The sequence below is a fragment of the Miscanthus floridulus genome, chromosome 4 (genome assembly GCF_019320115.1).
Source record: "Miscanthus floridulus cultivar M001 chromosome 4, ASM1932011v1, whole genome shotgun sequence".
NCBI classification, from domain to species: domain Eukaryota; kingdom Viridiplantae; phylum Streptophyta; class Magnoliopsida; order Poales; family Poaceae; genus Miscanthus; species Miscanthus floridulus.
The window spans coordinates 83,127,480-83,143,374 of NC_089583.1; the positions used below are offsets into that span (position 1 = coordinate 83,127,480).

The 15,895-nt window shown below is 47.9% G+C and overlaps 1 protein-coding gene and 1 long non-coding RNA gene across 2 annotated transcripts; both read left to right on the forward strand.

The window, feature by feature from the left end:
* Positions 1-1,953: 1,953 nt before the first annotated feature.
* On the forward strand, positions 1,954-4,673 carry LOC136551880 (uncharacterized). The gene is made up of 3 exons (XR_010782685.1): positions 1,954-2,411; positions 3,290-3,343; positions 4,112-4,673. It is a non-coding gene; the product is annotated as an uncharacterized lncRNA (long non-coding RNA).
* A 3,786-nt stretch (positions 4,674-8,459) lies between these two features.
* On the forward strand, positions 8,460-8,840 carry LOC136548723 (uncharacterized). The gene has a single exon (XM_066540147.1). The coding sequence runs from the start codon at positions 8,460-8,462 to the stop codon at positions 8,838-8,840; it is 381 nt and encodes a 126-aa protein (XP_066396244.1).
* The last annotated feature ends 7,055 nt before the right edge of the window (positions 8,841-15,895 follow it).

Below are 15,895 nucleotides of genomic sequence, written 5' to 3' on the forward strand. Positions count from 1 at the left end.
TGGTTTAGCTATGAGCCCTGAAAAAGATGTTGTAAGCTGTAAGTTGTATAAAAAACTGATGTGCTATGAAAAATTGTAAGATGTTTGATTGAAACTACGAAACATACGCATTCTCTCTATCTCCCTTGAAACAGCTATAAAACATCTCTCTATTTTCATTCATCTAAAAAATCAGAAAGCCAAAAGAATGGCCAAAGATGATGTGAAAATAAGTTCCTTCTAGAAAAACAGCTTCAAATTCCATATATTCAGTTAACATTTTGTTTGTACCAGTAAAAATACTTTCCAAAAACTAAATCAAACACATACTCAATATATTGATTGATAATCTCTGAGGATCACAGTTCAGAAAAAGTCCAATTTACCTCCCTCAACTATCGCAATAGTTCGATTTTTTTCCCCTGAACTATAAAATCAGTATTTTGATCCTCTTAACTTGCATTTTGGTGATTTTAATGATGCTTTTACTGATGTGGCGCCACATCAAATGAGGGTAAACCAGACTAAGTCGATAGTTTAGGAGAGTAGATTGTACTAGAAATATTTAAAAATACCCAAAAAATCATAATTTTTTTACAAAAAATCTAAATATTTTTATAAATAAAATGAATCCTAAAATCTGTTTAGTTTTAGAAAAATCAAAGCTATTTTTTTATCTTGGAAAATTATGAAATTAGTTTTGGATTTTTTTCTAAAATCACGCTCTATCTTATGTTGCCCAGTTTGAAATTATTTGAATCTTTATGGATTAAATTTAGTGCTTAAATGCTAGTATAAACTTTTGTTGTCTATTAATTAGTCGATGCTGATCTTCTGGGCTACGCAGAAGCGCTAATGGAGCATTGTCAGAACCGCATGCACGGATGGTGCATGTACCTACACAGGCTAACACAACTACTTTTAAATGTATCCATGGAAGGGACCACCGCCCACCCTTGTCACACATACTTGGTCCTGATTACGTGGAGCATTTTTTACATTCTACATCGACCAATTAAAATAGTTAATGAGAGTTTCTACTAATAAAAATCAAATAGGCATCAAAATAAGTCCATAAAAATTCAAAAAATAAGCTATGCACTATAAGATAGAGCATGATTAAAAAAATGAAACTAGTTTCATAATTTGTTGAGGTAAAATAATTTTTCTAAGATTAAACCAAATTTTAGGTTTTAATTGCATTATTTTTCTATGTAAAAATTGAAAATATATTTTTATGATTTTGGATATTTTTTTAAAAATACTTCTAGTCCGATTTGCCTATCTAAATTTTCAATGTAGTCCAATTTACCCTTCTGACGTTGCGTCATATAATAAAGTCACCATCAAAACCATTATTCGCTTTATAGAAACAAATAGTTTTAAAAGTTAAGGAAGATAAAAAAAAAACTTGTTCTATAGTTTGTGAAAAACCGAACAATCACCATGGTTAAGGAAAGGTAAATTGAACTTTTTTCTTACATCAGGGTTGATTAAGAGGGTGTTTGGTTCTTTAGTCGCTCCTAAAATTCATGTCACATCGAATGTTTAGATACTAATAAGGAGCATTAAATATAAATTAATTACAAAACCAATTATGGAGGCTAATTTATGAGACAATTTTTTAAGCCTAATTAATCTGTTATTAGCACATGCTTACTGTAGCACCACATTGTCAAATCATGAACTAATTAGGCTTAAAAGATTCGTCTCACAAATTAGTCACAAGTTGTTCAATTAGTTTTATAATTAATCTATATTTAATACTCTATGCATATGTCCAAACATTCGATCAGACAGGACATTCAGAGGCACTGCACACCCTAAAACCCACTATGATGGCTCATCTATGTGCTAACATGTGCCGCGACCTAGTTTGCAAAAAGACCCTCCAATTTCTCAGAATCAACCCACGATCCACCTGCTCTATCCCGCAGCAGCTCGCTTCCTCGTACACGATCGTAACAACGTTTTTCTCTCGCACCGAACCGGCCAGCATCGTTTACGGCCTAGCCCGGTTTGCTTCATCCTCTCTCTTTTCTCTCCTCCCTAGCCGCCGCCACCACCATCGCACCTCCGGACCTCCCTGGCCCTGCCCTCTCCTCCCCGCGCAGCCTCCATACTACCGTTGCTCAAGCATGGAAGCTGCGTGTCCTCTGCGGCATGGGGGAGCGCGTTGAGCGACGCGAGATCCGGTGGTGCAGATCGGACGGACCTCACCTACTCCCACGAATGGCATGGTCGATGGAAGAGGAGGCGCTAGCCCTTTCCCATGCAGCCTCCATGCCGGCAAGAGCGTCGTCATCGCTCGAGCAAGGGAAGCCGTGTGGCCTCGACAGCATGGGGGAGCGCGTGGAGCCGCGCGAGATTCGGCAGCGCGTAGATCTGGCGGAACCGGTTGGCAAGTTCTAGGAGGCCTCCTATGATTCGATGTAAGCTTTCCTCGGACTTGTTTAGATTGAAGTTAGGAATCAGTATTTGGCACGGTAGTACTTTCATTTGTATTTGATAATTATTGTCTAATTATGGTCTAACTAGTTTCAAAAGATTCGTCTCCTAATTTACAATCAGTAATTAGTTATTTTTTTATCTACATTTAATACTCCATGTATGTGTCCAAAGATTTGATGTGATAGAGAGAGAGTGAAAAAACTTGCAATCTAAACAAGGCTCTCCTCATATTTCTTGTGGCTGAATTGGAGGGGCTGGCCAGATCCCTGGTCGCTTCCTAGCGAGGATGCCTTATCTGTGCGGATCCCCACGTCGGCGTGTGGGTTCAGGTCAGTGAGGGGCGGGGCATCCATCTCGAGCCGAAGGCATCCTCTGTCTTCCTGCTCTCCTGCGATGTTGGTGCTGCATAGGTGCATCCCCTCCCCCGTGCTTTGGTTCTGCTATCCGTAGTGAGGCTTGTTTCTGCCTATTTCCCTTTGCTGTCTCCAAGAGCCACACAAAACAATTCAGTTCCATCCAGGAGCCCTGTGGATTTCTATGTGCATTGCATTCTTCTTGGAGCATTGGTATTATTTATTGGCAGTAACGGTTCAAGATGTTTTTGCGCCTTGTATTGTTTACCGGGTGAGGCCATACTCTCTAGATTATTGTCGAGCATGTCCATCTAAGTCATTAGTAAGAAATGGGTCTGCAGTTTGCTTCATGAGAAGCTATTGTGTGTAGTTACTGATGATATATGTCTGCTAGCTATTTTTTCCTTTCATAATGCCACCTTTTATTCAGTGAAATATTATTGTAGTTTACTCTACTACTATGGATAACAAGTTACATACTTACATTCCTCACTGATGATTGATAGGTTGTCTGCATGGTTGAGAGAACAAGATCACTATGAGTATCGGACAGGCAAATGGTAAGACTTACACTTGATCTAATTTGATGAATTTTAGTTCAGAGTGTATCTGAGTTCTGATCAGACAATATATGTACCTTCATCACCTATGTTACCCGAAAGATCATTTTTAAGGATGTTCAGTTATGACATGCTGTCTTTTTTTTTCTAAATTTATTGTGATCACCTATATCGTTTTATATTTGTTCACAGATTTTGGTTCATATAGTCACTAAAAAATAATGTGATGAGCACAGTGATTAAAGAACTGCACACTCAGCATTGTATGCTTTGATTTTACATGATTAACCAAAGCAAGTCGTGACCTCAAATACTCTTATTTCAGTATCCCTTTCCATCCATTTAGATAAGTAGGGGTAACCACATCTTTTCCGCATGCCCATTGAATTTGTCAAAGATGGAAATGAATTCCTTATTTATTTATGCCTTCTGAATTCATGTGCATGTCCTGCTCTTACAGTTAAATACATCCATTTCCTGAAGTGGTCTTTAATCAATTCTATACTATTTACACCGATGGTATTACATGATAATTGTCATTAGTGCTGTGGAGAGATGTTTGACATGATGCACTGGTCATATTATTTCCAACAACTGAAAAGTTTGCTTTTTAGAGCAGTATATTGCATTGCTGCATTGGCTTGGGCATTGTAGCCAGTTTGGCGTGAACAAGTGATTTATCCAGGTTTTATATATATTCTTCCACAAGTGACACAATCCTTTGCACCAAACATTTAACATAGTTTCTCCAGTGATGTTTTTTCCTAGGTCCTTATAGACGTGGATATCAACTTTTTGCTTATCCACTCCTTAAATCTGGTTGACACATTTTTGTCTGAACTAGAAGCCTGATTGCTTCTTAATCTTATTCTTGGTGAAGTTAAGGCATGCAGCACGAAGGAGAAATGAAAATTGTAAGCAGATAGACATTTTTGGTGATCAACCACTAAGACTTCGGATGAACACTATGTAATGTAATTGTCAAAATTCATTTTATGAGCACTTTAGAATAATTTCCAAGTGGGTGTTTGCACAACCAAGGAGCTCTAGATGATCTGGACGTTTTCCCAAGTCATTGATGCATGATGCCAGATGCAGGATTCATAGTTATTACATGTTTTAGGTGAATGTGGATTTCAACCGCATTTCTACGCGTGGTATCCTTGTGAACACAGTAAGAGCATGAAATAAATGCATTTGAATCCTGTAATCTTAATTGATACCAAGTATGGTGGCTAGCTTGATTTGTATACGTTGGCAATTTTTAAATGTTTGTGTTGAGGTTCCTGCTGTTTTGTATTAGCTCCGGTTCAGCGTTGTGCTTGAGCTACTTGTGCTTATTTTGAGATCTTAAATTCTTAATTTGCTATCGGATGGTTGGGCTCTCTGTACATAATTTCCTATGCTGATTTTAAATCTTGATAATGAAATAGGACGGATTTTATCTATATCAGTCCATTCATGTGTCCGTTTTTAGATAAGGAAATATGACGAGCTTTTAACTATACCAGTTCATTCATGTGTCTGTTTTTAGATCTTAATGATATCATCTCCTTGGGCCTTTATGAGGTTATATATGTCTTTAACTCTTGATTGCGGTGGATATTAATATTTGTAATTAAAGTCATGGCAGGGCGCGCAAAGCGCGCCTGATGTTCTAGTAAAATATAAAAATTACATGGTTGGAACTTGGATGTCGTCGTCGTGTAGGCGGTGGGCGGTGGCATGATTGTCTGGTTCGCTCGGAGGCCAGCATCGAGGACGGCGGCTAGGTGTTCTTGCAGAAATGAACCCAAGATTGTTCATGGGCTTGGCTTCTCCATGTTGACATGTTGGGCTTATGGGCCCAATTAGTAAAATATTTTTCAGTTGTGGGATCTTAAGCCCTGTTTGCTTAACTTATCAGCTATACCTTTCAGCGAAATAACAGTGTTTTTTTATCACAACAAATCAGCATCAGTTTTTTTAGCTAGCCGAACAGGGCCTTAGATATAATATTTTTATTTTAAAATCATGTTTTGTAAAAATATCTCTCCAAAGAAAAAATTGTAAAATATATTTTTTGAGAGAGTACAACTGGATGCACACAACTCATACAATCCTCACTCACACCACATGCACACACACGTGTGCGTGTCCGTACACTCGCAAAGAAAGAGGTTAGGAGGACCTCCGTTGTGTGAAAAACGTGCAGTACCACAGAACGCGCGAGAAACGAGCAGTACCACTGAACGCGCACGCGTGTGTACCCTATCTTTTCTGAAAAAATCCAAAAAAAAGACGTGTCGGGGCCTAACACCGGGGTACCCCAGGAGGTAGAACCAATAACCATCGAACGTTAAAAATTTCTGGACGGACAAGGGCGCCGCTACGTTCCTTGCCCGAATGATGGGAGTTTTGGTTCCGCCTCGCACGACGCCTTTGGGCCAGCCCCACCTCGCCCGAGGGCTAAAGGCTAGTCTCCGCCTCGTCCAACACCTTTTGGCCAGCTCCGCCTCGCCCGAGGGCTGAGGGATAGACTCCGCCTCGCCCGACCCCCGAGGGACGGGCTCGGTCTCACCCAAGGGATAAGGGCCAGCTCCGCCTCGCCCAAAAGCTTAGGGATTGACTCCGCCTCGGCCGACCCCCGAGGGACGGGCTCAGTCTCGCCCGAGGAACGCCCACAGCACTGCTTCCTGCTCCGACCCCGCGACTCCGACCCCGCGACCGGGGCTCACGGGAAGCCTGCTCACCGCTCTTCTCCGACCGGCGCATTGAGGGCCGACTGGAGCCATCCGACCGGGGGCTCCCCGTTCAGAGGGAACTAGAAGACGTGCGAAGAAAGGCAAGGCATGACTCATAAGTCAAAACCACTATACCAGAGTCCATACCCTGCGCCCTGACAGGAAAGGTACTGCCAGGGAACGACGGGATGGATGCTTTAGACCCTTCCAGGCGTAGCAGAGCCTGAATAGTGTAGTGGACGCGTGCTCTTCGCCCTACAGAGTTGTGGGCATCGCCTTCAGCCCTCAGGCACGGAACCCGACGTAAACATACGACAACCACTGAGACCCTCACCTTCGACGTAGTGGGGTTCCCAGGAACTTTCCACGCCATCCTGGGACGACCGTGTTACGCGAAGTTCATGGCCGTCCCCAACTATACGTACCTTAAGTTGAAGATGTCGGGCCCCCACGGGGTCATCACCGTCAGCACCTCCTTCCAGCGTGCTTACGAGTGCGAAGTCGAATGTTGCAGTCACGCCTCCACAGTCGTCGCCTCCAAGGAACTCGCCACCCTCAGGGAGGAGGTTGCCAAAAAACGCCCGACGCCAAGAAATTGACCGAGTTGTTCAAATCGGCGGAAGGCTCCAAGGAGGTCCTCGTGGACCCCAGCAGCTCGGAGGCTAAAAAGGTACGCATTGGCACCGCGCTCTCCTTCAAATAGGAAAGCGCGCTCGTTGACTTCCTCCGCGATGACAAAGACATCTTTGCGTGGAAACCCTCGGATATGCCAGGCATTCCGAGGGAGGTCGCCGAGCATACCTTGAAAATCCACCCAGGCTCCAAACCGGTGAAGCAACGCCTGCGCCGCTTCGACGAGGAAAAGCGCAAGGCCATCGGTGAAGAGATAGCAAAACTGTTGGCTGCTAGGTTCATTAGGGAAGTACACCACCTAGAGTGGCTAGCAAATCCCGTTCTTGTGCAAAAGAAGAGTGAGAAATGGAGGATGTGTGTTGACTACACGGGCCTCAACAAGGCATGACCAAAGGACATGTTTCCTTTGCCACGCATATACCAAATAGTTGATTCCACCTAGGGTGCGAAACCCTCTGCTTCCTTGACGCATACTCTAGCTACCACCAAATCATGATGAAAGAGTCTGACCAGCTCACGACGTCTTTCATCACCCCCTTCTGATCATTCTGCTACATTTCAATGCCGTTCGGTCTAAAGAACGCTAGGGCAACTTACCAGCGTTGTATGCTCAATTGCTTCGGGGACCTCATCGGGCGGACCGTTGTGGCCTACGTCGATGACATCGTAGTTAAGTCCAAACGGGCTGACCATCTTGTCGCCGACCTCGAACGAACCTTTGTGAAACTCTGGGCAAATAGCATCAAACTCAATCCCGAAAAATGTGTTTTCGGGGTCCCGAGGGGCATGCTGCTTGGCTTTATTGTCTCCGAGCATGGCATCAAAGCCAACCCAGAGAAGATCTTAGCCATCACAAGGATGGGCCTGATACAAAACATAAAGGGGGTTCAGTGGATCATAGGGTGCCTTGCCGCCCTCAGTCGATTCATTTCGCGCCTCGGCGAACGAGGACTCCCCCTTTATCGACTCCTAAAGAAGTCTGATCGCTTCGAGTGGACAGCCGAGGCCCAGGAGGTGCTTGACATGGTCAAGCAATTCCTAACCAAACCCCCAGTCCTAGCCCCTCCAAGCAATGGAGAATCCCTCCTCCTGTACATTGCGACCACCACGCAAGTGGTCAGCGCCGCCTTAGTAGTAGAGCAGGAGGAAGAGGGGCACACCTTCAAGGTACAGCGCCCTATATATTTCATCAGCGAGGTGCTATCCGACTCTAAAACCCATTACTCCCAAATCTAGAAACTCCTCTACACCGTCCTTATCACCAAGAGGAAGCTACGCCACTACTTCGAGTCACACCCTATGACAGTCCTGACGTCGTTCCCCCTCGACAAGGTCGTTCATAGCTAGGACGCCATAGGAAGAACCGCAAAGTGGGCACTCGAGCTGATGGATCAGGGCATTACTTATGCCCCCGAACAGCGATCAAATCCTAGGTGTAGGCTGACTTCATCACGGAGTGGACCGAGGTCTAGATGCCACCAGTAGTCGTCGATCAAGAGTGTAGGATGATGTACTTCAACAGATCGCTGATGAAAAAGGGCGTCGGCGTGGGACTAGTCTTCGTATCTCTCCTTGGGGTCCGCATGAGGTACATGGTTTGGCTCCATTTCCCCTCATCAAATAATATCGCCGAATATGAAGCACTCATCAACGGCCTATGAATCGCCATCGAGCTGGGCATCCGACGCCTCGACATTAGGGGCGACTCCCAGCTGGTCGTCAACCAGGTCATGAAGGAGTTGAGCTGCCATGATGCCAAGATGGAGGTGTACTGCCAAGAAGTTCGACGGTTGGAGGACATATTTGATGGCCTCAAACTCAATCACATCCCAAGGTGCCTCAACGAAGCAGCCGATGTGCTCGCGAAAGTAGCATCCGCCCGAGAGCTAGTGTCGATGGGTGTCTTCGCTAGCGATCAACATAAGCCCTCGGTGCGCTACAAGGGGTCAGAACAAGCCGACGATGGCCCACCTGATCTGGCCCCGGGGGCCGACCCGCCAACTGCTCCACTCGACCCTGAGGTCATGGAGCTTGAAGGGGACCCAGCAGCAGAGTCTGACCCTCCCAACGACTGGAGAACGCTCTACCTCGACTATCTCCTCCGCGACACACTCTCGGTAGACAAGACGGAAGCCCAATAGCTCGCGCGCCGCGCCAAGTCCTTCGTTCTTGTAGAGGGCGAACTCTACAAACGGAGTCACATCGGGATCCTGTAGCTCTGTATCCCTAGCGAATAGGGAAAACTTCTACTGAGTGATATCCACGGTGGGGTCTGCGATCACCATGCCACGCCAAGGACCTTGGTTGGAAATGCATTCCGATAGGGCTTCTACTGGCCCACCACAGTAGCCGACGCCAAGCAAATTGTACGCACCTACGAAGGGTGTCAGTACTACGCTCGGTAGACTCACCTCCTGGCCTAGGCGCTCTAGATGATCCCTGTCATGTGGCCCTTCGTGGTCTGAGGGCTTGACCTAGTTGGGCCACTCAAAAAGGCGCCCGGGGGCTTCACCCACCTGCTTGTCACCATAGACAAGTTTATGAAATGGATCAAAGCTCGATCGATCTCCACGATCAAATCTAAACAAGCTGTGTTGTTCTTCCTTGACATCATCCACCATTTTGGAGTACCGAACTCCATCATCACAGACAATGGCACGCTATTCACCGGTAGGAAATTCATTTGATTCTACGATGAGCAGCACATCCAGATCAACTGGGCGGACGTCGCGCACCCCTGAACGAATGGGCAGGTTGAGCACGCGAACGACATGCTCCTACAAGGCCTCAAGCCCAGGATCTTCAACTGATTGAACAAGTTTGGTGCACACTGGGTCGCCGAGCTCCCGGCGGTGCTCTAGAGCCTGAGGACAACTCCTAGCTGGGCCACCGACTACACACCTTTCTTCATGGTTTACGGTTCCGAGGCCGTTCTCCCAACAGACCTTGACTATGGAGCGCCAAGAATCAGAGCATACAACGAACAGGGGGCCAAGGTGTCCCACCAAGATGCCATGGACTAGCTAGACAAAGCCCGCGACATTGCCCTCCTCCGTTCGGCCAAGTACCAGCAGGCGTTGCGATGGTACCACAGCCGACGGGTGAAGACCGAGCCTTCAACATCGGGGACCTTGTCCTCCACCTTGTCCAGAGCAACAAGGACCGCCACAAGCTCTCCCTATCCTAGGAGGGGCCATACGTCATCGTGGAAGTACTCCACCTAGGCGCCTACAAGTTGAAAACCATCAATGGCGAGGTCTTCACCAACGCCTAGAACATTGAGCAGCTACATTATTTTTACCCTTAAATAAACGCATGTTTCTTCTTATCAGTTTTTGTCTTTAAAAAACCCTGATCTTTAGTGACATCCGACCCCTGCAAATTGTGAGGGGTCGGACCTCACTCGGGGGCTGATACAAGTACAAGTACGTTTATCTTACAAACACTTCCTATATTATCTTTGAAAACTTTATCTAAGTTTTTCGATCTTCTCGTAAACAAGTCCTAAAGACTAAGATTTCGGGAACAAATTCTGAGTACAACTGGTAGGACTGCAGGAGACCCATGCCCCAGTGGCTACAACCTCTTTGCTCACCAGCGTGATCAGAATTAATTCACCCACACTCCTAGTTTCTTACAACTTGGGCCACGGGAAGGGTTGGAGGGCACCGAAACCTCTTTTACTTGAAGAGGAAGCTGAAAAGTTGTTTGCCGTAACAAAAGATGAAAATTTATTCATTTTTGCACAAATTAACCACTTACAAAATAATTTCATCACGCAAAGGACTAGTGTACTCCTAAAATCCAAAGGACTGTTCACTCGGGGGCTTCCCTAAACTTATTCAATTACTGTCTCTGCTTAGCTTTGCTATGAGTACTACTATGGTTGCCGCGCCAAGCTCTCCATCGACAACGTCCGGACGTGCACACGGACCAATTCGTCTACTGCGGTCGCCGCACCATGCTCTCCATCAACAACGTCCGGGCGTGTACACGGACCAGTTCATCTACTGTGGCCGCCACGCCAAGCTCTCCATTGGCAACATCTGGGCATGTACACGAACCAGTTCATCTACTGCGGCCACCGTGCCAAGCTCTCCATCGGTGACGTCCCACCACTTCACCGGAACTTCGGAAGCGCCGTCATCTGCAACAATGAGCACCACGCCGGCAACTGTGGTGTCTTGACCCCGGGGCTCCCAGGGACTACGCCATCGTCATCAGCTGTAACCCCGACAACGGCGCCTTCGCCGGGACGCCCGGGGACTACGCCATCATCATCAGCCACAACCCTAACAATGGCGTCGGGGCAGAAAGCGCCTCCTGCTGAAGGAAGGCCGCAACCAACGGTGGCGAAATCGACAATTCTCATCGCCCTCCGGTGCCTTTTCTCCTTCGGTAGCGGTGGCTCCTCCTCAGCACAGGCGAACCGCGCCATCTCATCTACGTCGAATGACCTCTAGCTCAACATCGCGCTCCAGATTCACGAGCAGATCTATGAGTTCTTCTCTCCCTGGCATAACCCTCTCTTATTCATGAGCCGATGCTTTCAGTGAGAAGGAAGGAGAGGAGGTGGTGGCTCGGAGGCTAGCGGGGAGGTGGGACAAGAACTCTTCCTCCCCTTCCTATTTAAAGAGGGGGATTAACAGCTAAGGAAAGGCGAAAGGTTCGAACGAAAAACTCTCTACCTTCCCCTATTCAATACAAATGCGAAATCAATGCTGATAGAAATCTGAGGGGACACGACGGAAACGATGGGACACGCTCTGGTCGACGGGACGCTACCTAGTAAGCCAGAACATCACCCGGGCATGGCCCGCCACTAATGCGCCCTGGACGCAAGAACCAGGGCACGCTCACCTATAGGCGGCTCTTCGCTTCCCTAGGCAGGACCATGGAATGACCCAATGATGGAACCTTCCTTCAGGGGGAGCCTAGCAGGCCTTCTGGGCTGATCAGGTAGCCCAGGCAAAACAACGAACGAATGGCCAATTGAAAGATAAGCACCTTTGTTGACTTACTTTGAGTGTTGAAATTCTTTACCAAGCCTTCGACCCCAACAGCGGCAGGGGCACGAACATCGCTCGGAGGCTGCAGGGACGCCTGTTTATTTTTAAACACCCTCTTAGCCCGACCCCTCCTTACATTTGCGGAACCAAAAGCATGGTGTGTGGTAAAATGATAAGTACAACTAGACGAACCACTAGACCCTATGCTTCGTCGGCTTTGGAGTCTTTTTGGTTCACCAGCATAATTACATTCACAGTCCCTCACATTACTAGCCTTGGCTCCCGCCTTCCCAAAAGGAGTTTGGAGGGGTCCACCTGCAGAGCCCCCCTTCAGGGCGGAAGCTGGCAGATCGCTTAAAAATCAATCGCAAAAACAAAAGTAGTGATACTTATGCAGGTTACGCCGACCTCGTCAAAAACATTGGACCTGAACCTGGCTCGGACATGTCTGGTAGGAGCTTCCCATGGCTCATACCACCAAGGTAACGTTACCGACCCCCGCTTTTGTTTCGATTAAACTATATGTTAAATTCATACATCCAAACATTGCATATGCAAATTCTTGCATCCCAACGCTTCGTGTCGCGTCACGAAGTGATAGCCGCTTCATTCAATATGAGCGATGCCTGATCGGGGTTCGAAGGCTGGCCCACGAAGGGCTCAAGGCCGCCTCGTGTCAAAAAGAGCTAGGGGAGGAAAACCAAAATGAGCCCAGCGGCCTTGCCCGACCCCGTCCAGAGACGGACAGGGATATTTTGACCTTTCTCGTTCGATTCTAACCTTGAGCCAAACCCATAAAATCTCCATCGAGGAGAGGCCAATGGGCCGCCTGAGCCCAACAAACGGCCCGGGCATCTGCCGGGAGGTGGGTTCAAAAGTAGTGGAATGCCACATGAGGGCTCTACCGACCCCTGTCAGCGAATGATGGATCCGGATTCCATACGAACATACCCGTTAGCGAGCTCATTGAGTGTGACACTCGAGCCATCGAGGCAAGTGTCGTCAACTCAGCCCCTCTAGTCGTGAAAACCAAGGATGGGGTAGCACGCGAAAACACGGTCAACCCCTAGCAGACCCTAAAAAGGGCTCGAGGGCTCGAGCCACTCAATCCAAGATTGAGAGACTGAGGTTCGACGGCTGACCAGCGAAGGGTCCGGGGCCGCCTCGCGTCAAACAAGAGCTAGGGGAGAAAACACTGATGAGCCTCAACGACCTTTGCTGACCCGCATTAAGGCAAGTAGGGTTGTCTCAACCTTCTTGTTCAATCCAGCCTCTAGCCGAGCCCATAGAAACCCATTGAGGGGGAATCTGTTGAAAGGCGGGCAAAGGACTAACGGAACGCCCCCCGAGGGCTTCACCGATCCCGCCGCAAAGCAGACGGGATCGGATTCCGTCTGAACATCCCCGTTAGCGAGCTCATAGCGCACGGTCACGCAGCGATCATCAAAGTCCTAGGTAAGAGGTATGAGTAAATATAAACATAAGTTTGCCTCCCTCGCTCTGGTCTCCAGTAACATCTGACCTCAGCAACTGCAAGGGGTCGGATCTCACTCAGGGGCTGATAAAGGTATGGGTACCTCCTTTCTTTTTTCAAAAAAACATTACATTAGATCTCCTCGCATCAAGACTGGCGGCAAGATTCGGGGGAACAAACTGGCAAGATGGCGTCGTTGCCAGGGATCGAACCCGGGTCACCCACGTAAGCCCACATCCCGACAGCTACGGTAATTTTGCTCACCAGCACACTTAAAATTTCCTCCACAAAACTTCGGGCCCTACGGTGTTAACAAATGGAAGGATCGATTATCGAAATCTTTTCATCACAAAAAAGAGAAGAAGGTAAGATTAGACAAACAAAATGAAAATCACGAAACCATTTCCAGGACACAAAAATACTGACACTTGTTCACATATTACAAATAAGTGTTTATCAAGCTAACTAATTCCGCGAAGGGAGAACCTCTTGTTTTAGCTGATCTGCCAGGTTCCGCACGAGGGGAGCCACTGCCTTTTCCATCTTGTCCAGCTCATCATCATCATAAATAGGCGCAAAACCATGACTCATTACCTTTAGGTTGATCTCTTGATCGTAATGGGAATGGGAGACAGCAAAGGCTTGGGTGATCCCGGCATGGAAGGCGTCCTCCTCAAGTTGGCCTACTCGCGCCGTGATTCCTACTAGCACGAGCTGCAAGCAAGCTGGATCCTTCTAGCTGTGCCACCTCTAGGGCGTCGGTAACCGCACCAACGGCAGTTTGCAGTAGGTCGTGCTCATCGCTTTCGACTCGGAGGATCTCTCGCACCTCAGCAAGCTCCTTCTCCAACCTAGTAACTACATTCTCAACATCCAACCTTCGGCTCACCGCATCTCCAAGATCCACCCAGAGGGAGTCGGCCACCCCATGTGCCTCGTCAAGCTCCTAGATGGTCCGGTCCGCCCTCTGCTGCAACACCACGGACCTCTCCTCAGCCTTAAGCTTGAGGTCCCGCTCCATCTGTAGCTCCACCAGGAGCTCGCTGGCCCTGCTCACTAGCCATGGCATTCTTCTACAGCAGCTCGTCTCACTCCTTTTGGAGCTTGGCGATCTCCTCCTCATCTAGCTTCGTCCTCACCGACAAATCCTCAAACATCGTATGGAACTCCTCCATGTCACGACGTGCCTCGGCCTCCCGCCGCTGGACAACAGCAAGCTGCATGCTCACATCTCCTCGTCACCAGGCCTCCTCGGTGAGGCGGTCCCACTCCACCTTTCGCTCATGGAGAAATCGGGATTTATTCCGGCTATGGGCAGCAAGATTCTAAAAAGAAGACCGGTATCAAAAACACGAAAACACAAGGATACGAAAAAGAGGAGAACAAGGTGAATACCCTGGCTAGAAGGGACGATGATTTCACACAGGGCTCCATTGGCCTGGTTCAAGGCATTGATCACGGCCGAGAACCCGATGTCAAGGTTCTCCTGCCCCACACTCTCAGCAACATCATCAAGCGAGAACAGAGTCGATGACGGATCTCGAGCATCCATCCAATGGAGCATCGGCTTGCTCAGCGCAGGGGAACGGCTGCCCCCCGACAACAGGGCTAGGGGCAACGACCGGTGAGTCCTTCCCACCACCGCCAAGATGCTCGGAGACCCACCGGTCGTATCATCGCCCATTCGGCCCACCTCGGAGGCCACCACGGCCACATCCGACCCTGCCGGGCCTAACGCGGTCGTGGCCTCTCCCATCTAGACCTCTGGTGGTGTAGACTACGTCGCTCCCTCGGATACCACTATGGCCACATCCAACTTTCGCCCGATCCACATCGGGCGCCGTCTCTGTGGCCACCAGAGGCACGGACTGCGCCACTCCCTCAACCATGACCATGGCTGTGTGAAAGGTCCTTGTTTGGTTTTGGTAATTAAGTGACAACTTAGGTGAACTAATTGTGTTTATGTGAGATACACATGTGATTAGTTCACAGGTACATGTGTGTGAGCAACATATGCCATGAAGGTGAAAATGGCTTGGAGATGTTGCAAAGCTCACACATGTGATGATGAAGGAGCTTATTGCACATGAGACATGACATTGAGTCATGTGATCAAGGTGGAGAAGATCAAGACAAGACTTGGCTTGATGGACCGGTTGCAGGCGTGAAGAGGCAAGTCGAAGGCTTTGGAGTGATGGACCACGTGGCGGTGAAGCTTGAGCAAGACTTGGCGTCGATGGACGATGGCAACGGTGAAGAGCAAGTAGAATTAAGATCAATGAACCAATATGATCATGTGATGATATGAAGTGTATCATATCATTGTTGATCGTGTTGGTGCATGTGTTGCATCGACATTGAAGGAGATGGAATGGAATGCGCAAGGCAAAGGTATAACCTAGGGCATTTCATTTCACCGGTCATAGGTGTGTAGAGAAGTTTATGACCGGGTTTAGGATAGATGGCCGTACTATCAAGAGGGGCAAACTTGTTTGCATATCAGTCATCTAGTGCCACTCGAGTGATCTAACTTTGCATTGTCGCTAGGATTGAGTGGCGTGGCAAGTTGAGTGACTAACATCCTTTGGGAAATGATTGTGAAAATGCTAACACACATACACATGGTGGTGTACACTTGATGGTGTTGGCACATTTACAAAGGAGGTGGTGTTTGTAGGGTTGAGATGGGTTTGGGTCCCTCTCTCCCTCCCGC